General features: G+C 34.7%; 4 protein-coding genes across 7 annotated transcripts; 2 read left to right on the top strand and 2 right to left on the bottom strand.

Moving 5' to 3' along the window:
• Nucleotides 1-760: 760 nt before the first annotated feature.
• LOC109007385 (4,5:9,10-diseco-3-hydroxy-5,9,17-trioxoandrosta-1(10),2-diene-4-oate hydrolase-like) lies at nt 761-4,317 on the top strand. 2 transcript variants are annotated; one of them, XM_018987045.2, is made up of 5 exons: nt 761-939; nt 1,863-2,124; nt 2,232-2,443; nt 2,763-3,030; nt 3,863-4,317. In XM_018987045.2, the coding sequence occupies exons 2-5, from the start codon at nt 1,864-1,866 to the stop codon at nt 4,157-4,159; spliced, it is 1,038 nt and encodes a 345-aa protein (XP_018842590.2). In that variant the 5' UTR covers nt 761-939; nt 1,863; the 3' UTR covers nt 4,160-4,317. The 2 variants fall into 2 exon arrangements, with proteins under 2 accessions (XP_018842590.2, XP_018842592.2); XM_018987047.2 differs by lacking the exon at nt 761-939 and adding an exon at nt 947-1,172.
• On the top strand, nt 847-11,932 carry LOC108985491. Of its 3 annotated transcripts, XM_035685374.1 has the most exons (7): nt 8,196-8,298; nt 8,575-8,627; nt 9,490-9,751; nt 9,859-10,070; nt 10,388-10,655; nt 11,480-11,785; nt 11,825-11,930. In XM_035685374.1, the coding sequence occupies exons 3-6, from the start codon at nt 9,491-9,493 to the stop codon at nt 11,774-11,776; spliced, it is 1,038 nt and encodes a 345-aa protein (XP_035541267.1). In that variant the 5' UTR covers nt 8,196-8,298; nt 8,575-8,627; nt 9,490; the 3' UTR covers nt 11,777-11,785; nt 11,825-11,930. The 3 variants fall into 3 exon arrangements, with proteins under 3 accessions (XP_035541268.1, XP_035541267.1, XP_035541266.1); XM_035685373.1 differs by having other exon boundaries at nt 11,480-11,931; XM_035685375.1 differs by lacking the exons at nt 8,196-8,298; nt 8,575-8,627 and adding an exon at nt 847-939 and having other exon boundaries at nt 11,480-11,932.
• Nucleotides 5,919-8,070, bottom strand: LOC109007386 (diphosphomevalonate decarboxylase 1-like). The gene is made up of 4 exons (XM_035685376.1): nt 7,205-8,070; nt 6,834-6,898; nt 6,656-6,736; nt 5,919-6,447 (listed from the first exon to the last, which is right to left on the bottom strand). Exons 2-4 carry the CDS (start codon nt 6,863-6,865, stop codon nt 6,225-6,227), a joined length of 336 nt encoding a protein of 111 aa, XP_035541269.1. The 5' UTR covers nt 6,866-6,898; nt 7,205-8,070; the 3' UTR covers nt 5,919-6,224.
• Nucleotides 11,933-14,330: 2,398 nt separating the features above from the next.
• On the bottom strand, nt 14,331-21,102 carry LOC108985489 (diphosphomevalonate decarboxylase MVD2, peroxisomal-like). Its single transcript, XM_018957794.2, has 10 exons — nt 20,375-21,102; nt 19,539-19,737; nt 17,719-17,782; nt 17,519-17,582; nt 17,341-17,421; nt 16,882-16,968; nt 16,103-16,260; nt 15,962-16,010; nt 15,068-15,192; nt 14,331-14,864 (listed from the first exon to the last, which is right to left on the bottom strand). The coding sequence occupies exons 1-10, from the start codon at nt 20,588-20,590 to the stop codon at nt 14,642-14,644; spliced, it is 1,266 nt and encodes a 421-aa protein (XP_018813339.2). The 5' UTR covers nt 20,591-21,102; the 3' UTR covers nt 14,331-14,641.
• Between the last annotated feature and the right edge of the window lie 2,724 nt (nt 21,103-23,826).

Consider the following 23,826-nt stretch of genomic DNA (forward strand, 5'->3'; position numbering starts at 1 on the left):
AAATATAAATATTTTTTCATTTTTTTTAATCATTATAATTTTTTTAAAATTTTAAATAAAATATAAAAAATAATTCAATTTTTTAAATTTTCAAAATAAAAATAATATTAAGAAAATAAGATTCTAATAATATTTTAATTTTATAATATTTTAATTCAACTTTTCATCTTTTTTTTTTGAAACCTCATAAAACATTTAACTTAAACTATTTTATCGCTATTTATAAATTATTTTAATATTATTTATATATTTTATTTTATTTTATCTGTATAACCAACCTTAGTGATGTTACAATAATATTTTTCCGCTATAAACGAGGGTTATGAATAAAATTTATGGGGCTCTTTTCCGTTCATTTAAAAAAGAGGTGTACTCCAAACAAACGTGATCTGTGTGCCCAGGATTGTGTCCTTACCTGGTAGCATAATAGCAGTGGACTCATATCATTAATATTAATATTAAATTTTTATATAAAATATAATAAATAATTTAATTTTTTAAAATTTTTAAATAATATTAATATTAAAAAATAATATTTTATCTCGTATCATTTCATATCATTATTAAAAAGTACGGTTAAATAAAAATTTTGACTATGAGAATAAGTGAACCAAAATAATAAATTTACTTATTATAAAAATTTGGTAAATTTTAATATATAATAAAATGGATATTGATTTGATTTACTTTTTATTTTACTTTTTAATTAACAACACAAAATTTCTTATAAAGACTTCGATCGAGTGGCTAGAGTCAGATACGCTGTGGTGGGGTGCCCCTGTGTTCCTACTTTTTGTTCATCGTATTCTTGCACGTTCATGTAATCTCTGGGAGCGAACACAAAAGCTGCTTCAGTCAACAGCTCATTCCAATCTCTTGCAGATTCTCTCTCTCTCTCTCTCTCTAATAGCACCGGTGAAATACAGCAACTTTTGTTAGGTATGGTACGGCGTTAGTTAGACCGACAAATGAATCACTTCATTTCCTTTATGTTCAAGAATCACGGTGACATAACCCGGATTTGTTTTTCCTTCCCTAAGCTGTGTTTCCAATTCTGAGACTGCTCGATGTTTATGTTAACATAGGGTTTTGATCTCATCTGATTGAAACTTGTTTCCATGCATTGTTTGCTTTAGCGTAAAACTGGTACAAGTTTGGGCAGGGTTCGGAAGGTGAAAATTCAGTCTCCACTTTCTGCTCCATGATACTCTTATATATTGTGGTACATAACTGCTCATTGAATATAGGAAGTTATTCTTCCTTTTTTATATCAATGGAACATGAGTTAAGTCAGCATTGTTTCTCTTTGCATTTGAAATGCCCTTTCAGCAGTAAGTACTTCATACAAATTTCAAGTAAAATAGAGCATATAGCTTCCCCTTGGTCTTATTTGTGATGAATCTTTCTCTATCATTCTCACTCTCTTGTAATGACTAGTTCAATCATAAAAGAACATGAATGGCGTGAATTGATGGAGTCAAATTTGCCCTTTTTATGTATGTGTTGTCTCATTTATGTGTGAGAGAGAGAGAGGATTCAGTGGAATTTGATCCAAATTCTATTAAAATTAACATATACGTATGCAAAGAGATGAAAATTTTCAATTCTTTGATATGCGGTAGGTTCCTCTCCGTGTTAATGCTCTTATATAGCAGCCAATTCTAAAGGTATCTGATATTTGCTCTTACTTACGATGTTAATTTTTCACTGTGTTCTGTTTTTCATTCATCCCAAATGAAAAGGTAACTGAAAACCCCGTAAATTTTCTTCTAAACTGTCGAGCATCCTTTACGAAAGCCAGTTTTCCTCTCAAGTAACTCTACTGCATTCAGAAATATCATTTTCTTTTTTCATAAATTCAGGATGTTGAAAAAAATTACAGTGGTTTTGTTGATTGGGCTGCTGGCATGGGCATATCAAGCCACCTACCCTCCGCCTCCCAGCATTTGTGGCTCCCCAGGCGGCCCTCCTGTAACAGCTCCTAGAATAAAGCTCAGGGATGGAAGGCATCTGGCCTACAAGGAGCATGGGGTGTCAAAAGAAGTTGCCAAATATAAGATTATATTTGTTCATGGCTTCGGCTCTACTAGACATGATACAGTGATTGCAGCAAACCTCCCTCCAGTACTGAAATCCTTTAAGATTGAACTTCTAAATCTCATCATGTCTACATAGAATTTAGTTGTCAATATGAGTTTACTAATCGACCTCAAGGTGGAAATAATTTTCAGGAATTTATCGAAGGACTGGGACTCTACATTGTGTCTTTTGACAGACCAGGTTATGGAGAAAGTGATCCAGATCCAAAAAGATCAGTGAAAAGTTTGGCTTTAGATATAGAAGAGCTAGCCGATCAGTTGGGATTTGGATCCAAATTTTATGTAATTGGGCAGTCTATGGGCGGCCAGGCGGTTTGGGGCTGCCTCAAGTACATTCCTCATAGGTAACCAGCAAAATGACTAATCCAAACAAAATTAAAGCCAAACATATGATATTTTGTTCATGGATAGCAATAGCATGTATGTAAAATGAAAGAAATTGAGAATGAATATGAAAGAAAGAGCAAAAGCCTCTTGAGAAGAAATCATACCCTTGATCTGTTGAGAAGCTGGAATTTTGTGAAGTTAGTATGATCAAGTATTGTTTCTTCCTTAAAACTTTAAAAAACATTGTTTCCTGATGCATATAATATGTATAGATTGCTGAGTCCTTTCTGCATCATCTCACTCCAAGTTAGTCATCCTGTATTGTTTTGGTGATAGGCTAGCAGGAGCGACATTGTTGGCTCCGGTTGTGAACTACTGGTGGCAAGGCTTTCCTGCCAACTTGTCTACAGAGGCTTACAACAAACAACCACCTCAGGACCAGTGGTCCCTTCGAGTTGCTCACTACATACCATGGCTAACCTACTGGTGGAACACTCAGCAGTGGTTCCCTGCATCCAGTGTCATATCCGGCAAACCTGATATATTTTCTCGCCAAGATCTAGAAATACTTTCCAAGTTTGCTGGGAGGGAGAATCCAAACAAGGTACTTTTTTTTTATACTACTAATATTTCAAAACTAAGTTATTGGCCTCAATAAGTACATGGGGGATGAACAATAATTAACTTGCCTGCGAGCAGTATAAGAAGAACCAAGTTGGCCAGCTACCGAATTAACTTATCCCTTGCATACTCCTTGTAGTATACATGAGTGAGTGTAAAGGGTTAAATCTTATACTACATAGTTATCATAAATTTGAGCAGTTAATAAGACATAATTGGGTCCAAACCCATAGGTTTAAGTTTTGAGTTGAGGTGATATCCCAAAATGTTTGTATTCAAGAACCCCAGGGGAAGTCTACCATACAGATTCACAATTGTGAGCTAATGTTGAGCTCTTGGTGATGTGTAAAGACTTCCATTCCATGGGGAGTATCACTGATGTAGCGATAAACTCATAAGGAGAGATTTGTATATAGAAATGTGAGTAAAAAAATTTGAGATGTAATTTAATATAATAAGGTGCACAAACATAGATCTAAGCTTTTGGGTTGGTATGGTGTTCAGATATATTACATTATGGTAAAACTGGAAGACTCCCCTGGTATTCATTTTTCTAACCGTATGACTCATCAGACATGTTTGAAACACTAGATTCTTCTGTAAGGATGTTCCAGTATATAAAAAAAAGGTGTCCACCATTAGGATGTGGTTAGGAAATGCAATCATCAGTCTTGTGAAAAGAAATCTCTTCATCAAAAAGTTTTGAGACATAATTATCATTGTGAATGTTGACCGGGACAGAAGATAAGTCACTTTCTTCATGTGTTCTTAATTTATGTTGGATTTTTTTTTTTTTTTGTTCTTTATTCTTGCAGGCACAGGTCAAGCAACAAGGAGAATTTGAGTCCATCCATCGTGACATGATGATTGGATTTGGGAGTTGGGAGTTCAGTCCTGTGGATCTTGAAAACCCTTTTCCAAATAATGAAGGCTCAGTTCATCTGTGGCACGGCGATGAAGATGCTCTTGTGCCAGTCACTCTGCAACGCTATATTGCTAAAAAACTACCATGGATTCAATACCATGAGTTACCTGGTGCTGGACACCTATTTCCAGTTGCTATAGGAGTGAGCGAAGCTATTATTGAGGCGCTTCTGTTGGGTCAGAAGTAGCCTCAACAACTCTTTTTCTTTTTTCTTTTTTCTCTTTACCCTTTTTTTCCCACCCCTCTTGCTTTTGATTTATTTTCCATTTTATGTCTTATGACACTATTTGGCTCTTCATATCAAACCTCTCTAATATCTATATATTTCCACATATCAAGTAAAAATCTTAACGTAATTCAGAAAAAATTCAAACAGAGTCATTGGATTTTGATCTAAAAAAATAATCCTTAGGTTTATATATATATATATATATATATATATAAATATATGTATATTATATACACATATATATAGATCAGTAAGAGTGCCCCAAGCATGGCTCTCATTAATAAAATTCTTGTTTACCTACTAAAAAAAAAATTTGATCAATGAGAAAGAGTGGGTCCCTCTCGACCTTGTCGGAAGCTTTCAACGGAGGATGGGCATCCCCCTCCTCCGCTGCCCTTCCACTGCTCCACACAACACGTGCAGGGAGGGAGGGTGGTTTTATTTTATTTTTGTTTGTTGATTTTTGAAAGACACCAATATGACAAATGCCGAATGTGGAAACTTACGGCTAGTTTGGGAACATAAGTATTATTAGATATTATAAGATATTTCATTCTCAAACATCATTCAAATATGAAGCACTTTTTAATTTCAATACTTTAACTTTTTCATCTAATCATTATAACTTTTCAAAACTCTCAAACAAAATATAGTGCTGCATATACTTACAATTTTTACTTACAAGCATTTTGTCAGTTTTGTTTTTAAAGTCAAATTCTGAATATTAAATTTCATAATTTCCAGCATATCAATAACTTATATATAGAGATATAAGTTTTTTATAAATTTTTCTTAAATACAAATAACATTTTTTCCCAAACAAAACACAAAAAATAATACAATTTTTTTAAATTTTAAAAACATTATTAAAAAATTATATTCAAACAATTTTTTAACTTTATAATATTTTTATTCAACTTTTTCTCTCATTTCTCAAAACTCAATAAAATTTCTTAACTCAAATATTTCACTTCTCTTCACAGATATTCTATTATTTAATTGTCCAATTTAAACTTAGGGCGCTTTTTGGTAAAGAGTTCAAAGCAAGAGGATTATATAGGCAAGTGACTAAAAAATCAAAAGAACAAAAAATGTGAACAAACTTCATTACAGTGGGGTAAGGTAGGGCTTAACTAGAAACAAGAAATAAATAGATTCAATCCCAGTCAGAACAGTTCAGTTCTTCCAATGTGACTCAGACACAATATTATATGAATTTCCCCTTAGGAAATCCCAGCCAGAAGATTTTCTTGAGAGCATTTTTGGTTCCCCCCTCATTTTTCATTGCAGGATTCACTTGGAGGGTCAATGTCTTTTTGGTCCCACTATAAATTCAAATGAAAAATTTTAAACATAAATCTCACACCTTGTATACTCACTTAAAAACATATCATTTTACATTTTTTACCTACATAACAAAAATAATTTCAGACATGTTTATAAGTAAAATATAATAAAAAAGTAAAATGTCAGGATGTGAGGCTTATGGATAGCACGGCTCAATACAAATATCCTATTATATTTATGCAAGGATGACTTTTCACCTTTGAGAGAGAGAAAATATAGTGTATCCAGATACAAACAGTCTAAAGGTTATCAGCTAATATTCCAAAGGCAAAAACTATAGTTTTGGATATGTGCTTAAAGAAAAGGAAATTAGAGTGAGAAACTGTAACTTCCCATCTTTTTTTTACCTTTTATTTTCCCACGAGTGAACTGAAAGCAAAAAGGATGTAACTCTTTATTCAAACAATTACTGAGGGGACTGATCCAACGGTGACAAGCCTCCTAAGTTACAGCTGAAATCTCAGAAGGCAATACACAACTTATTTGTAACCATATCAAAAGGACTAACATAAACCTTAGAAAATTATCCAGAACGAGAAAAATAAATTACAATTGACATATTCAGTCATTTTAAAGTGACCGCAGTCACACTCTAAAAGACATCAGATTGATGAAGATACTCCAGCCCTTTGAGACAGCGAAAGGATTAAGCATAGGAAAATAGCATTCTCCGAACTTACTTGGGAAGCCCGTTTTCGGGGTTGAGAAGAGCCTGATTCTTATTAGAAAGCAAAACTGGACCTCTCTCAGGTCTCGTGCAGATAAAATAACTAACATCCCCCTTGTATTTCTGGGATGGAATGCCATCCTTAATTTCTGGAGGTGGGGGCAAACCTTCCACATCCTTTATCCCCTCAAGCCCAGCATCTTGTAAAATGGACTTATCACCAACAATGTAACTGAAAGATATGCAAAAGAAACAAGGAGAAAAAAAAAGTATCTATCTCGTGTGCATGGCTCTCCATCACCCCAAAAAAAAAAAAAACAAAAAAAAAAGAAAGGCAATTCTTAAAGAAGTTGAACTTATACACCGGAACATAAATTTGTCTACTGCTCAAATGCACCACATACCTCAATCACAGTGAAGAATAAAGCGGAGAAACATACCACAGCAATAATAATAACAAGATCATCCCAGTGTTTCTCATCTGCAAGTTGAACTGCAAGGCTGTCCCTTCCATCCTCATCCTTAACAAATTAATACATAAAGGATCAAAACTAAATGCTAAAAAAAATTGCTTTCTTAACAGAGAGCGCCTAAGCAAACATGAGAAAATGAACATACTTTTCCCATGATCCACTTGACAAACCCACCATATAAGCTGCAAACAAGCACTGCCTGAGCCTTGCCTGTATTAGTTCAAAAGAAGAGTTATGCTACACATAAGCCTTAACTCTGCACACCACTTAAAAAATATGTGATTTTACTCTTTTATCCTCATATTTCATATTTCATGAAACATGAGGGTAAAAGAATAAATTCACATACATTTAAGTGGTGTGCATGAGCGTGAGGTTTATGTATAGAATTTTTCTAAAAAGAAACATCATTGCCAATTTTAACAATTATTCTAGGGTCCCTCAGAGGTACTAGACATTCGGTCTCAGCAACTAAAATCCTTAAGATTGGGCATGTATTAGCAATGAAAGAGATACCTTGCAATAGCAGAGAGCTTGCTTTGATCTTCTTTCACATTCATTAACTTCGCAAGGGAAAAAACTATAAATAAAAAGAATAATTGCATGCACTTAGGGTCGGCAATATGTTCTCTAATATATGATTTTTAAACCAGCTAATTTAAAGCTGAAGTACCCAAGGATAGATTTCTCCAAGCAGATGCAGAATATCCTAACTTCATAGTACAAATACGTACTTTCTTCCTTAATTGGATTTATGTACTATACTTGGCCATATATTCCATATATTTAATAATATACAAACAAGAACACCCACAGTATGCTTGCAGTTCCATTGGCAGATGTATGTAGGAAATAGATATAGGAATGGCTATTATGAGGTAATTTTCCATAATCTGCCCACTTTTCAAGTTCCATTATAATCAAGCTAAAAAAGATTGAGGTTGGTTGTAAAATAATAAAATAGCAAAAGCAAGACTCAGCAGATCCCAAAAATGATTAGAACCAACTGCGACGGTAGCTGTTTTAAGTGTGAGTTTTCTGGACGATTGCGGTTGGTTGTCGTCGAAACTTGACGGAACAGATGTTTAGACCAGCAGAGGAAGAGCGTCGCGGTTGTTCTTCATGGAAGCTTGGCGAGACGGCGACGCGAAAAGAGAGGAGGTAGCCTCGTTCAGTAACGGAGAGAAAAATAGAGAGAAAACGAGAGAGATCTGGAAGATGAAGCCTTAGGAGAGAGAGTTTTGTGAGAAATGGGTCTGGACACCAGCAGCTGAGAAGGGGAATGTGGGTGAGGATTGAGGATTGAGGAACGAAGAAGGCTCGAGTGACAGGGAGAAGAGGATGGCTGACGGATGCTTGGGGAAGTGTTGGGTGAGAGCGAAGAACGTGACTTGGGGCTATAGACCGGTTCGCCACGTGGATGTGTGATAATAGACCGGTAGTTGAGTAAATTTTTTCTTTTTATAAACACTTCGATGGAGTGGCTGGAACCACTGTGGTGGGTTGCCCTGTGTTGCTAATTTTTGTTCATCGTATTCTTGCACGTTCATGTAATCTCTGGGATCGAACACAAAAGCTGCTTCAGAGCATTAGTATTGATCTATGTGCAGGTGAATATTTATTATATTATTGAATGAAAGAAAAAATAAAAGGATTGTGAGAGAAAAAAAAAAATAATGATTAAAATATATTTTATAGAGTAAATAATAATTATCTAAATTTAAATAAATACTGTTCATAACTAAACTAAATATTTAGATATGCATAAGTTAATATAGAGAATTTTAGAATCACATTGTGATTTTACATATATATATATATATATATATATATGCATGGACCAATATAGATACTCTCAGTCGACTTCTCAATCCAATCTCTTGCAGGCTCTCTCTCTCTCTCTCTAATAGCACCGGTGAAGTACAGCAACTTTTGTTAGGTATGGTACGGCGTTAGTTAAGTCAGCATTGTCTCTCTTTGCATTTGAAATGCTCTTTCAGCAGTAAGTAACTTCATACAAATTTTCAAGTAAAATAGAGCATATAGCTTCCCCTTGGTCTTATTTGTGATGAATCTTTTTCTATCATTCTCACTCTCTTGTAATGACTAGTTCAATAATAAAAGAACATGAATGGCGTGAATTGATGAAGTCAAATTTGCCCTTTTTATGTATGTGTTGTCTCATTTATGGGGGAGAGAGAGAGAGAGAGAGAGAGGATTCAATGGAATTTGATCCAAATTCTTTTAAAATTCACATTTACGTATGCAAAGATGTGACGTCTCCAGATTTCGCTTGGAATCGGACGGACATCTGAAGCGTCAGGACATGCAACGCAAGATTATATTATAAGTTTGGTACATAGTATTGCAAAAAAATATATATATATCCGCTACGAATATTGCATAATGCTAGATGCATGTTAGGATCATTGCATCTTATATGTCATGAATGGGGGCAGGTAATCTTGTGTTGCATGTTCCGACACTTCAGATGTCCGTCCAATTCCAAACGAAATCTGGAGACGTCACAAAAGAGATGAAAGTTTTCAATTCCTTGATATGCGGGAGGTTCCTCTCCGTGTTAATGCTCTTATATAGCAGCCAATTCTAAAGGTCTCTGATATATGCTCTTACTTACGATGTTAATTTTTCACTGTGTTCTGTTTTTCATTCATCCCAAATGAAAAGGTAACCCCGTAAATTTTCTTCTATACTGTCGAGCTTCCTTTACGAAAGCCAGTTTTCCTCTTAAGTAACTCTACTGCATTCAGAAATATCATTTTCTTTTTTCATAAATTCAGGATGTTGAAAAGAATTACAGTGGTTTTGTTGATTGGGCTGCTGGCATGGGCATATCAAGCCACCTACCCTCCGCCTCCCAGCATTTGTGGCTCCCCAGGCGGCCCTCCTGTAACAGCGCCTAGAATAAAGCTCAGGGATGGAAGGCGTCTGGCCTACAAGGAGAATGGGGTGTCAAAAGAAGTTGCCAAATATAAGATTATATTTATTCATGGCTTCGGCTCTACTAGACATGATACAGTGATTGCAGCAAACCTCCCTCCAGTACTGAAATCCTTTAAGATTTAACTTATAAATCTCATCATGTCTACATATAATTTAGTTGTCAATATGAGTTTACTAATCGACCTCATGGTGGAAATAATTTTCAGGAATTTATCGAAGGACTGGGACTCTACATTGTGTCTTTTGACAGACCAGGTTATGGAGAAAGTGATCCAGATCCAAAAAGATCAGTGAAAAGTTTGGCTTTAGATATAGAAGAGCTAGCCGATCAGTTGGGATTTGGATCCAAATTTTATGTAATTGGGCTGTCTATGGGCGGCCAGGTGGTTTGGGGCTGCCTCAAGTACATTCCTCATAGGTTACCAGCAAAATGACTAATCCAAACAAAATTAAAGCCAAACATACGATATTTTGTTCATGGATAGCATGTATGTAGAATGAAAGAAATTGAGAATGAATATAGGTGAAAGAAAGAACAAAAGCCTCTTGAGAAGAAATCATACCCTTGATCTGTTGAGAAGCCGGAATTTTGTGAAGTTAGTATGATCAAGTATTGTTTCTTCCTTAAAACTTTAAAAAACATTGTTTCCTGATGTATGTAATATGTATAGATTGCTGAGTCCTTTCTGCATCATCTCACTCCAAGTTAGTCATCCTGTATTGTTTTGGTGATAGGCTAGCAGGAGCAACATTGTTGGCTCCGGTTGTGAACTACTGGTGGCAAGGCTTTCCTGCCAACTTGTCTACAGAGGCTTACAACAAACAACCACCTCAGGACCAGTGGACCCTTCGAGTTGCTCACTACATACCATGGCTAACCTACTGGTGGAACACTCAGCAGTGGTTCCCTGCATCCAGTGCCGTATCCGGCAATCCTGATATATTTTCTCGTCAAGATCTAGAAATAATTTCCAAGTTTGCTTGGAGGGAGAATCCGCACAAGGTATTTTTGTCTTATACTAATAATTTTTCAAAATTAAGTTATTGGCCTCAATAAGTACATGGGGATGAAAAATAATTGACTGCCTGCGAGCAGTATAAGAAGAACCAAGTTGGTCAGCTACCGTATTAACATATCCCTTGCATAAGCCTTGTAGTATACACGAGTGAGTGTAAAGGGTTAAATCTTATACTACATAGTTATCATAAATTTGAGCAGTTAATAGGACATAATTGAGTCCAAACCCATAGGTTTAAGTTTTGAGTTATGAGGTGATATCCCAAAATGTTTGTATTCAAGAACCCCAGGGGAAGTCTACCATACAGATTCACAATTGTGAGCTAATGTCGAGCTCTTGGTGATGTGTAAAGACTTCCATTCCATGGGGAGTATCGCTGATGTAGCGATAAACTCATAAGGAGAGATTTGTATATAGAAATGTGAGTAAAAAATTTTGAGATGTAATTTAATGTAATAAGGTGCAGAAACATAGATCTAAGCTTTTGGGTTGGTATGGTATTCAAATATATTACATTATGGTAAAACTGGAAGACTCCCCTGGTATTCATTTTTCTAACCGTATGACTCATCAGACATGTTTGAAACACTAGATTCTTCTTTAAGGATGTTCCAGCATATAAAAAAAAAGTGTCTACCATTAGGATGTGGTTAGGAAATGCAATCATCAGTCTTGTGAAAAGAAATTTCTTCATCAAAAAGTTTTGAGACATAATTATTATTGTGAATGTTGACCAGGACACAAGATAAATCACTTTCTTCATGTGTTCTTAATTTATGTTGGATTTTTTTGTTCTTTATTCTTGCAGGCACAGGCCAAGCAACAAGGAGAATTTGAGTCCATCCATCGTGACTTGATGATTGGATTTGGGAGTTGGGAGTTCAGTCCTGTGGATCTTGAAAACCCTTTTCCAAATAATGAAGGCTCAGTTCATCTATGGCACGGCGATGAAGATGCTCTTGTGCCAGTCACTCTGCAACGCTATATTGCTAAAAAACTTCCATGGATTCAATACCATGAGTTACCTGGTGCTGGACACCTATTTCCAGTTGCTATAGGAGTGGGCGAAGCTATTATTGAGGCGCTTCTGTTGGGTCAGAAGTAGCCTCAACAACTCTTGCCCCCCCTCCCTCTCCTTTTTTTTTTCCCACCCCTCTTGCTTTTAATTTATTTTCCATTTTATAACACTATGTGGCTCTTCGTATAAAACCTCTCTAATATCTATATTTTTCCACGTATCAAGTAAAAAATCTCTAATATCTATGGCATCCCCCTCCTCTGCCGCCCTTCCACTGCTCCACGCAACACGTGCAAAGAGGGTGGTTTTATTTTATTTTTGTTTGTTGATTTTTGTGAGACAACGATATGACAAATGCTGAATGTGGAAACTTAATGGCTAGTTTGGAAACACTAGTATTGTCATTTGTCAGATATTTTATTTTTATATATTATTCAAATACAAAATATTTTTTAATTTTAATATTTTAATTTTTTTCTCTACTCATTATTTAATTATTATAATTTTTTCAAACTCTTTAAATAAAATATGTATTAAATTTTTTAATTTTATAATATTTTTATTTAATTTTTTCTGAAATTTTTTCTAAAATTCAATAAAAAATCTTAATTAAAATAATTTTCCTACTATTTGCAAATATTTAAAATGTTCAAACAAGAGGATTATATAGGCAAGTGACTAAACAAATCAAAAGAACAAAAAAATCGTGAAATTCCGTAAGTGGGGTAAGGGACTTCGTTTGGATGATGAACTCATCCCTTTTAGAGTACTTTTTACATCTAAATACACTTAAGAGTACTTCGTTTCGATGATAAACTCCGGAGACGTTTAGATTAGAAGATAATTTGAGATGAGTTTAGATGAATTAAGATAAATTGTGAATAGTAATGAGATGAGTTGTGAATAATAGTGAGATTTGTGAGTTAAAGTTGTTGAATAGTAATGAATAGTAATGAGATGAGTTGAGATGAACTGAAATGACTAGAGAATCCAAACGTCTCAATTCGTGAGACTCACATTCTCTCTTCATTTTTCTTTTCTCTCAAAAAGTAATGGGACCCACTAACATCCTCTCTCTATTTTTCTCTTTAATTCGTGAGACCCACTGACACTCTCTCTATTTCTCTCTCTTTTCCCTTTATTTGCCCGACACTCTCTCTATTTCTCTTTAATTTGTGGGACCTATTGACCTATTGACTCTTTGACGCCGGAAGATAACTGTTTTTACTGTCATGTGAATAATAGCCGAATAATGGTGGAACCTATTTTTTTTATAATTTTTCATAAATATATCTAAATTTATCTTAACATTCAAACACATTTTAAACTCATCTTAAGTGGATCCCACCAAATTTATTCAACAATCTCAACTCACTACTATTCATAAAAAACTTAATTCATCTCAACTCATCTCAACATTCAATCGCAATAAATATTAGGAAAATACTTTGAATATTAACAATGGAACCCGATTGTCTTTCTTTGTTTTTTAATAATTAAGTGTTTTTTCTAATGATGTTATGATTTTTTTTAAATGTATAAAGGGAAATAGGAATTAAAAAAATGCATGAAAAAAAAACACCCAAATAATCTTGTCGGTGACTTTTATCGTGCTACACACCCTCTGGATGGGTGTATCAGCGTCCAAAATATTAGAGTAATGCTATAGTCATTTGGCTCATGTATTTTTTAATGTATTTTTTTTACAATTATTTTTTATAAAATTTTTTATAATATTTTAAAAAAATAAAATAAATTTATAATATTATTAAAAAACACTTTCTTAATCATGAAGTAAAAAAAAAATTATTAAAAAATACTTTCTTAATCATGAAGTAAAATAAAAAAAATAATTTTTTTTTACTTCATGATTAAGGAAGTATGTTTTAATAATATTATAATTTTTTTTAAATATTTAAAATTGTTAAAAAAATCTATATAAAAATAATTGTAAAAAAAACACATCAAAAAACAAATGATAGAGCCAGGGGTGCCTCCCAGCGGGAGCCACCAACGATGGCTCTATCATTTTCCAAAATATTAAGGCATGTTTGGTCTCAACACATCTCATCATATCACATCTCACGATTTAAAAACAAATATTTTTTAATTTCAAATTGTCAACATTTTTATTTAATAATTACCTAATCATTACAATTTTTTTAAACTTCTAAACAAAATATAAAAAATTATTCAACTTTTTTAAAATCTCAAAATAAAAATAATATTAAATTCTAACAATATTTTAATTTTATAATATTTTTATTCAACTTTTTTCTCAATCATTTTCAAAAACTCCATAAAATATCTTAATTTAAATAATTTCATTACTATTTATATATTTATCATTTTATCTCCTCAGTATAACCAAATGAGGCAAATAGATTCAATCCCAGTCAGAACAGTTCAGTTCTTCCAATGTGACTCAGACAAATATTATATGAATGTCCCCTTAGGAAATCCCAGCCAGAAGATTTTCTTGACAGCATTTAGTGTATCCAGATACAAACAGTCTAAAGGTTATCAGCTAATATTCCAAAGGCAAAAACTATAGTTTTGGATATGTGCTTAAAGAAAAGGAAATTAGAGTGACAAACTGTAACTTTCCCATCTTTTTTTTTACCTTTTATTTTCCCACGAGTGAACTGAAAGCAAAAAGGATATAACTCTTTATTCAAACAATTACTGAGGGGACTGATCCAACAGTGACAAGCCTCCTAAGTTACAGCTGAAATCTCAGAAGGCAATACACAACTTATTTGTAACCATGTCAAAAGGACTAACATAAACCTTAGAAAATTATCCAGAACGAGAAAAATAAATTACAATTGACATATTCAGTCATTTTAAAGTGACCGCAGTCACACTCTAAAAGACATCAGATTGATGAAGATACTCCAGCCCTTTGAGACAGCAAAAGGATTAAGCATAGGAAAATAGCATACTCCGAACTTACTTGGGAAGCCCGTTTTCGGGGTTGAGAAGAGCCTGATTCTTATTAGAAAGCAAAACTGGACCTCTCCCAGGTCTCGTGCAGATAAAATAACTAACATCCCCCTTGTATTTCTGGGATGGAATGCCATCCTTAATTTCTGGAGGTGGGGGCAAACCTTCCACATCCTTTATCCCCTCAAGCCCAGCATCTTGTAAAATGGACTTATCACCAACAATGTAACTGAAAGATATGCAAAAGAAACAAGGAGAAAAAAAAAAGTACCATCAGAAAAGTTGCCAAGCCGGCTGCCATACAAAAATAAAAATGTCTGAATTTTTTTATGATGAGTAAAAATGTATGAAATTTTCACTAGGACAATGAATTCGTATCGCATCAATCCTAATGCAATGCTATATCGTAGGTGTAAAATCCAAAGACATTACTTGTTCAGATCTGTATCTGAATTTGGAGGGAAGTAGAAGAGCAGCCTCTGAAGTAAAAGGGTAGCAGCCTTTCTATCACGAGCAATCATCACTGCATTCGGGCCAGCATCAAAAGTATATGCCACCTGTCGGGTTTTTCACAGTCATATTCAATCTAGGCAAAATAACAAAGTTCCAAGAGGCAAGGCAGTCTATGATTTATGTATTATCCGTTTCAACAGAAGCAAAATTAAAATAACCAATCTAATCACTGACCGATTGTTGGATAAATGATGAACAGTATAATGCAATCAAGGCTGGGAAGCAGTTTAGCAATCATGAAGCCAAAGCCAAATTCTACACTGAAGTTGAGAGGGTTTTATGACTGCTTTAGAAAAATGAAAAAAAGGGATCACAATATTCCAAGGCTTTGTGCTTTTAAGAGAAATTGCAGGAAAAACTTACCCCATAAAAAATAATTCATAGTTTAGATTTTTCCCAATACATGAAATTTTAAATTTTAGAAAGGTCTTAAAAGATATTGTTTCAATGACTAAAATTTTGAAAACTTCTTGGAAACTGCACTTCTAATCTCTAATCTAGAGATGGCAGAAGCTTCAACTTTGTCAATCATGTGTATTAGAGGCCAGAACAAATCCTCTTTTATCATTGCATAAGGTATAGAAGTTTAGAACCCTTGCAAGCCGTAATGTTGAATTATAAAGAAACTTTCTTCATCTATAACCATTTTCCATTTTTGCTTCTTTTTTTCTTGTGTGCCAGAAATTATTTTCCATCATATACTAAAAAAAATCATTCACAAAGCAATATTCAACCTGGGAACCTAGGTCCAATCTGTTTCTAAATACAATCACAAAGGTTTCCAGAAAAGAAAAAGGAGAAATAAAATCAAACCTGAGGCGTTCCTTCAGATCGATTCCATTTTTCAACAATACTGATTATCCTGAAAAATAATTATTTCATTAGCTAATGCTGCTGCTCAATGAAAAAATAAAGACATAATCAAAGCTATATAACCAAAAAGGCAGAACTTGCCTATGGGATGTATCATTCATGTAGAATATTGGGGGAGATGTGTCCAGGCAAACAGCGTGAAACTGGTTGCTATCAGCACAGGTCAATTGTGCAAAAGATGTGAAGTCACGATTTTTTATGGCTTCTTCCATTTTTAGTATGCGTTTTGGTACTATTTCCTGTTACAGTCCGAAAAGAGGAGAACATAAAAAAAAAAAATACCGATTACTTATAAAATAAAAAAAGAGGAGAACATCATACTCAAAAGTTCAATCCAATTTCAACCATATGAGAGAGTTGAATAATAATGGAACTTAAAAGACATGCCCTTGAAGAAAAGAAGAGAGGGAAAGAGGCAGAGCAGGAAGAGACGTGAAAATTAAAATTAAAATAAAGTTTTATAAAAGGACCAAAGGTTCCATATATTATTTTTTGTATAAGTTACATTTATTTAGAGAAATGCTTGGTCTACACATGAATCTTATAAAATGAAACTTACAAACTGATGTGGTTTGATATGATACATTAGATTGTAAAACACTTTTTGTTATAAAGTAGTTTATATCAAACACTTTTTGATATGAAGCCACACCAGTTTATAAACTTGTTTTTCAAATATTCATGTAGATCTAGCACTTCTCGTTAGTTTATAAAGGAAAATATGAGTTGATCCTAAAATTGATCTCATAGAAGACACGACAACTAACCCTATCTTATTTTCCAAAACCATACAAAACCCACCAATTTTATATCACCGTAGGCAGTGGCCACTATTTGGAAGATAAGATGAATGAAAATACCTTTGCTCTATGTTTTAAAAGCAAACTTGTTTCAACAGTTTCACGCATTCCAGTTGTGCTACTCGTTTCCTTCTGCCTTGAACTTACCTAAAATAAAAATAAATAAATTGAGATTGAATCAACAAAACAACCAGGAATAGTATGAGCAATTAAACATCAGATACTCATCAGGCAGCTTAGCATACACATTACACCACACTAATAACCAATGACGATTATGATGATACTACAGTCTAGCATATATATTCAGATGAACGTCATAATGATAATTCAGCAAGCACATTAGACACTAAAAACATCTTTCATCATACTTTGTATACCTCTCGTGTGCATGGCTCTCCATCACCCCAAAGGCAATTCTTAAAGAAGTTGAACTTATACACCGGAACATAAATTTGTCTACTGCTCAAATTCACCACAAACCTCATTCACAGTGAAGAATAAAGGGGAGAACCATACCACAGCAATGATAATAACAAGATCATCCCAGTGTTTCTCATCTGCAAGTTGAACTGCAAGGCTGTCCCTTCCATCCTCATCCTTAACAAATTAATATATAAAGGATCAAAACTAAATGCTAAAAAAAATTGCTTTCTTAACAGAGAGCACCTAAATAAACATGAGAAAATGAACATACTTTTCCCATGATCCACTTGACAAACCCACCATATAAGCTGCGACAAGCACTGCCTGAGCCTTGCCTGTATTAGTTAAAAAGAAACATCATTGCCAATTTTAACAATTATTCTAGGGTCCCTCCTTATAGAGGTACTAGACATTCGGTCTCAGCAACTAAAATCCTTAAGATTGGACATGTATTAGCAATGAAAGAGATACCTTGCAATAGCAGAGAGCTTGCTTTGATCTTCTTTCACATTCATTAACTTCGCAAGGGAAAAAACTGCAAATAAAAAGAATAATTGCATGCACTTAGGGTCGGCAATATGTTCTCTAATATATGATTTTTAAACCAGCTAATTTAAAGCTGAAGTACCCAAGGATCGATTTCTCCAAGCAGATGCAGAATATCCTAACTTCATAGTACAAATACGTACTTTATTCTTTAATTGGATTTATGTACTATAGGTGGCCATATATTCCATATATTTAATAATATACAAACAAGAACACCCACAGTATGCTCGTCGTTCCATTGGCAGATGTATGTAGGAATTAGATATAGGAATGGCTATTATGAGGTAATTTTCCATAATCTGCTCACTTTTCAAGTTCCATTATAATCAAGCTAAAAAAGATTTGAGGTTGGTTGTAAAATAATAAAATAGCAAAAGATATACTATTTTTTTTTTGGATTCTTTGTATACTAAGATATACAAGTGCAAGCTCAAACATGTGTATGGAAAACACCAACTTAAGTGCAGTATCAGAGGACCAGTTATATTGAGTTATTTTGCACCAAGCAAAAGTATTGGCATCAGCCAAAACACACCCTATGTGGCTTTAAGTGAAATGACCAGAAACTCCCTACAACAAAACCCACGTTCCGCACGTTCCCTCTCATTTCACCCGTTTCAAATTATTTTTACTTTCACTCTCCTCCCGCGTCGCCCATCCTCTCCCCCCCCCCCCGCTTCGCTCATTATCTCCCCCATCCCCCCCGCGTCGCCCATCCTCTGCAGGATCTGAAAGGGGTGGTCATGGGGAGGCTACGGTGGAGCTAGTGGTGCCGTCAACTGTCGAGGTGGCGGCATGGTGGTCTGGTGGTGCAGATTTGGCCATGAGGGAGAGAGGACCTGTGAGGGAGAGGGCATGTGAAGGAGAGAGAAAGGTCGGTGTGGGCGGGGGAAGGAGGGTATGGCTGAGAGGTGGAGGTCCGGCGTGCTCGTGGGCGGTGACGCATGGATGTATGTGGCGGAATGTGAACCGTGAAATGGGGAAACTATGTAGAGAGAGAGGGCGTGCGTGCGAGGGAAGAGGGAGGAGCTACGGGCCTCGGGCTGGGGGAGGAGGAAGGGCTCGGTGGTGGTGGTGGTTGATGGCTGCGATGGGAGGCCCAATCGACGGCGGCGGCGGCAGATCTGAGTTGCGACGGGGACACGCGTGAGAAGAGAGAAATGGGAAGGGGGAGGGGGAGGGGCTGCGAGGACTGGTTTTAAGGAAGAACCCAAAAACAAAACAAAAAAACCACGTAGGGTGTGCAATGTGTGCACCGCTACAGTGGCTGATCCCTATCAAAACTCTTTGCACCAAACACATGTTAACCCATTTGAAAAGTAACCATGAGAGAATCACCAGAATTTGATGATACAAAATGTATAACTTGGCTGTCTACAATATGATAAAAGAAACTTTGAACTGAATTTTAATATTTAAAAGTCATGGTAGAATAGTTTGGATTTCTTAAAAATCATGCAATTAATAGACTGATTGACAAAAACATGCAGAGTCAAGAGATTTTAATGAGGCTCTACTAAAGGAGTAGACATGTACTGTCAATAGGCCGAAACCACATCTATATCAAGGAAAGAAAAAATCTTTTGATGTCATTAGTTGCTGTATAGAGGAAAACCGATTCAATGATCATTCATATTGCAGGGATGAGGCAGTTTAATGCTCAAAAGTAAAGGCCTGAACCACTAACGCATTTTAATAAAACAACACAATATGAAAAGAAAATTGGGGCAACTAGATCATACCAAGACAAGCAAGCCCAGCCGCTGATGAGGCTAAACCGGCAGCAGTAGGGAAATTGTTGTAAGAAGCAATATGTAAGTGCAGTTTTTCCCAATCCTTCTTTGCAATTTTGATACCGTTTTCCTCATCCTCAACATCACTAGCACGACTGCGAATTTCCCTCAGACAACTTTGGAACCTGCCGCCGGAAAGGGAAATCTCCTACACCAACCAACAGAAACAAAAGACACCATGAATTAACTTCAAAAGTCAAAGGATCACGGTATTTAGGATAAAAAGAATGACGAGAAGGACTAATTCGATGTTTCATTTCCGCTAGAGGGAAAGGTCTTGTTTTGTAAATCTGAAATAGTAATGCATTTCCATGCTTCAATCAGGTTAATGATCAAAATTACGATTTATTTTTTCCCCATACATCATCAATCACTATAATTATAGATGTGTCTCTCTCTTCGTTTCTTTTATTAGGTCCTTATAACGGCCACCCAGAAACATCTATACGTTTGCGTGAAGCCAAATCTGAATTTTCGGTTCTTGAAGCTGATCAATTATATGAAGCCGAATCCAGTCAACTCCAATATTCACCGATTCAAAAATCATTATGAATAGACACCGAATAATTTAAGCGTTCCAAATTCCAATCTCTTTGCCTCCCCGACACTTACTCTTTGAACAAACGGTCCTGTATGGTATCAAACAAAGCAGTTTGACTAAAGAAACAAAATTTTCTATTATTCTTTCACCCCGCTTTCTCAACAGCCAAACACATCTTAGTTCCGAGGGAATTGAGAAAGAGCCAAAAAAGGCAGAGAAAAAACTTTCTTTCTACTAGACTTACCTTGCCATTGAGCCACATGCGGTCGCGGTCAAAGGAGGGGCTGACGGCGACGGTGGTGATGGTGCAGAGGTGATCGGGATCAAGCGTGACGCTGATGCTATCATTAACGGGAAGGATTAGGGTCTCGTCCCTCTTTCCCCAGTACTTAATCACCGCTATGTTCGTCGGGGTCTGCGCCGTCACCATATGCACCCATTTCTCAGCCTCAACCGCCATTTTCGCAAAAGCAAAGTGAGCGAAACCAGATTGAATATGAATCTGAGAGCAATGTGAGAGAGTCGTGGAAGGGTATATCGCCTTATATGACAAGTAAATAGAGAGAGCGGGAGGACAAAAGGAAGAATACTGACTTTGTTAGCTCTCTCTTCTCACTCTCCTCTTCAAATTGTCGTGGTTGAACTCTTTGGGTTTGGAATTTTAGGGAAGGTGGGACCCATCGCCGTGCTTGAAGTTGAATTCTTGTTCTTGTTTTGTGTGTGTGTGTGTATATATATTAAAATAACGAGTTAGGAGAGATCCGCCGGAGCCACCAGAGCTTCATTATCATAAATGGAGCGTTTTTAGAGAGGAGGAGGTTTTCAATGACATGGTGGAATCCTGGATCAAGGACATCCCAACCTAACAAAGAGCCACTGTCGTACGTTTGGTGTAAATGCAGAGATTCACGAGGAATGGCGTGCGCCGACTGGACCCCAAGTATTTTGATTGAGTTTCTGGGTTTGACCCAATACATATTTTTTCGATTATTTCGAGGTTTTCATCCCTAAACTCAACTCAAATAACACAACTCTTTTGGGTTGACCCATTTTTATTTTCAATTTTTCCGGCTTGCTTTGTATAATAGGGTAATGATACCCTTCCGACCAGTCTTTTCCTCCTTTTATCACTCATGTTATATTTTAATTTTTTTTTTATCATTTTTTAAATATTTTTTTAACATTCTTAATTATTAAAAAAAACTAAAAAATATATAATTTTACTAATAATCATTTCGATAATTAAAATATTTTGAGAATTCTACGTATAATTGCCTTTGATAATTTTGAGAAATATTTTTGTATTGCATTTTCAGTAATTTTGCTTTTATTCATGAAAGTGATTGACTTCATTGAAAAGATACTTTGAATTGCATTTTATTTTTATTGATGAAAGTGGTGAAATATACTTAAAATATAATGAATATTGAGAATGATGTTCCTATTGTCATTTAAAAATAAAAAATAATAATAATAATCTTAACATCAATACTTTTCAATTCCATGGCAATCTTATTATATAAGAAATGATGTGGCACTGAAATATATATAAAAAAACAAAAACAAACGCTAGAATCATTTTCCTTACAAATCTTGCCATATTTTTTTTATGGATAGTATTACCTGACAAAAATATGAATCCAAGCTTTGGATTCATCATAGGAAATAAGCAAAAGGACAACACTTGAAGTAGATGATCAATGCATGCAATCAAATCCCAACTTGCATGGGTTTAGTGGGATTCTCATATTTGTTGTATGAAAAATTATTCTCATCAGTTACTATTTACCATTGCACATCTCATATCCTATGAAAAAATTTTAAATATAGAATGTGAGAATGAATAATAACTGATGCATAATATTCCTCTTATTGCATTTGCATGAGTTATTCAGTGGAAGCATATTGATGAAAGTCAAGCTCACATACTACTGCTAATTTTCTTTTCCACTTTTAGTACAAAGTAATAGAAAGAAAATATATTATATTATATTTATAAATCGGTATATAAAGCATATCATTTAATAATAAAAATATAATTTACAAGAATTTAAATTTAAATTTCTCTTAAAAATAAAATATCAGATTACTCTATCTTGTCATCTTGTGTCTTTTTAGTGGCCAGGTGAAAGGAACATTGGATGGTTGGTGGATGACAAGATATATATACCAATGTGTTGCACAAATTTCTCAGTTTGCAATAATGATAGTTCTCTCACGAGTTTCACAGTCACCAAGTCATCGATCTCCTTTGGCCACAAGAATGATAGTTCTCTCACGAGTCAATTGAATCCCACCTACTTTTTTTATTTTTTATTTTTTGGGTCCAGTCAATTTATAGCAGCCAAGCCCTCCAAAATGGGCTACTATCATTTCTTCACTTTACATTGACTATAGCTCCCAAAAAACTTAAACAATTTCATTTTATTTTTTTAAGCAAATTAATTAAATAAGAATGTACCTAATCTTTCTATAAGGTGTGAGGAGCACGAGGAGGCTGCAAGTAAATTAATATCCTTAATTTAATGGTCTTTGCAGTTCAATTAGTTACATCTCTACCAGTCGTAAGTTTTGAATGATGGTTAATTCCTTGAGCTTTTGAGTAGATTTACCAAGAAAAAAATTATTAATAATGACCATTTTATTTCAAATATTTTCCGTAGAATAATTTATGTGACACCCCATATAATAAGGATAATGATAGGTGATGTATATAATCTTACATTACTTGAGAAGTAAAAGTTCGTGCTCTTTATAAGATTCTAATAGAGCTCCAATTATATCATTAACTAATCATTTTGGAGTTTAGGTTATATGATTTGAGCATTACAAATAGTATCAGAGACTATCTCAACTAAAAATATGAGACTTGAGCCGTGCCACATACGATGGATTGGTCCGACAAGAACGTCGGAAATTGAAAAGGAGAGATTGTGACACCTCATATGATAAGGATAAGAGTGTATAGTATATGAGATCCCACATTATTTGAGAAGTAGAAGTTCTTGCTCTTTATAAAATTCTAATGGGGCTTCAATTATATCATTGACTAATCTTTTTAGAGTATAAACCATGTGATTTTGACATTCTATTGGGATGTTATAATTTATCCACAAAAATTACTTATTTTCAATTATTTACCGAAACAAAATCTTAAAAGTTATCCTAAAAATATTATCCGATGTTAGTACTCTAATATATTGCTGTGAAAGTCATTAGTATTTTTATGTAAAACATATATATTAAAGAAGAAGAAAAAAACAAAAGAACGAACACGTGATTCACCAATACTCCACAAATTATTTGCTTCTGATTAACAAAACCAAAAAACAAAAACATGCTACAAGAAAAAAACCTTTTTAACGGCCAAAAATAATTGGGGCGAATAATTTTTGGACGCAAGAGACCATAATTTACTGTAGCCGCATTCTTGTTCTGACAAATGAGAAATTCACTGTAAAAAATAAATTTTGCGGCGATTTTGGGCCGCCACAAATATGTCCGCCTGCAAAAGAACGGAAATCACAGGTTATTTCTTTTGCAGCGACATGTGCATCGCCTGCAAAAGAATTTCTGTCGGGTAAAATGTTTTGCAGCGAAAAGTATGCCCTTTGCGGTGAAAATACCTCACAGCAAATGGGTAGATTTTTTGTAGTGTTACACCAATTAAATAATACATTATATATAATATTAATT

Source organism: Juglans regia, chromosome 14, assembly GCF_001411555.2.
Source record: "Juglans regia cultivar Chandler chromosome 14, Walnut 2.0, whole genome shotgun sequence".
Classification (NCBI taxonomy): Eukaryota; Viridiplantae; Streptophyta; class Magnoliopsida; order Fagales; family Juglandaceae; genus Juglans; species Juglans regia.

Bases quoted from the DNA above. Each gene is read 5' to 3' on its own strand.
- LOC109007385 (XM_018987045.2), top strand. From the start codon at position 1,864: ATGTTGAAAAAAATTACAGTGGTTTTGTTGATTGGGCTGCTGGCATGG. The intron at 2,125-2,231 runs GTACTGAAATCC...AATAATTTTCAG, and splicing joins TTGCAGCAAACCTCCCTCCA to GAATTTATCGAAGGACTGGG. The intron at 2,444-2,762 runs GTAACCAGCAAA...TTTTGGTGATAG, and splicing joins CTCAAGTACATTCCTCATAG to GCTAGCAGGAGCGACATTGT.
- LOC108985489 (XM_018957794.2), bottom strand. From the start codon at position 20,590: ATGGCGGTTGAGGCTGAGAAATGGGTGCATATGGTGACGGCGCAGACC. The intron at 16,969-17,340 runs GTATGGTTCTCC...TTTTTATTTTAG, and splicing joins TTGTTATTATCATTGCTGTG to GTAAGTTCAAGGCAGAAGGA. The intron at 16,011-16,102 runs GCAAGTTCTGCC...ATTATTTTTCAG, and splicing joins ATGAATGATACATCCCATAG to GATAATCAGTATTGTTGAAA.
- LOC109007386 (XM_035685376.1), bottom strand. From the start codon at position 6,865: ATGGTGGGTTTGTCAAGTGGATCATGGGAAAA. The intron at 6,737-6,833 runs GTATGTTCATTT...TAATTTGTTAAG, and splicing joins TCAAGTGGATCATGGGAAAA to GATGAGGATGGAAGGGACAG. The intron at 6,448-6,655 runs GTATGTTTCTCC...CATATCTTTCAG, and splicing joins TTGTTATTATTATTGCTGTG to TTACATTGTTGGTGATAAGT.
- LOC108985491 (XM_035685375.1), top strand. From the start codon at position 9,491: ATGTTGAAAAGAATTACAGTGGTTTTGTTGATTGGGCTGCTGGCATGG. The intron at 9,752-9,858 runs GTACTGAAATCC...AATAATTTTCAG, and splicing joins TTGCAGCAAACCTCCCTCCA to GAATTTATCGAAGGACTGGG. The intron at 10,071-10,387 runs GTTACCAGCAAA...TTTTGGTGATAG, and splicing joins CTCAAGTACATTCCTCATAG to GCTAGCAGGAGCAACATTGT.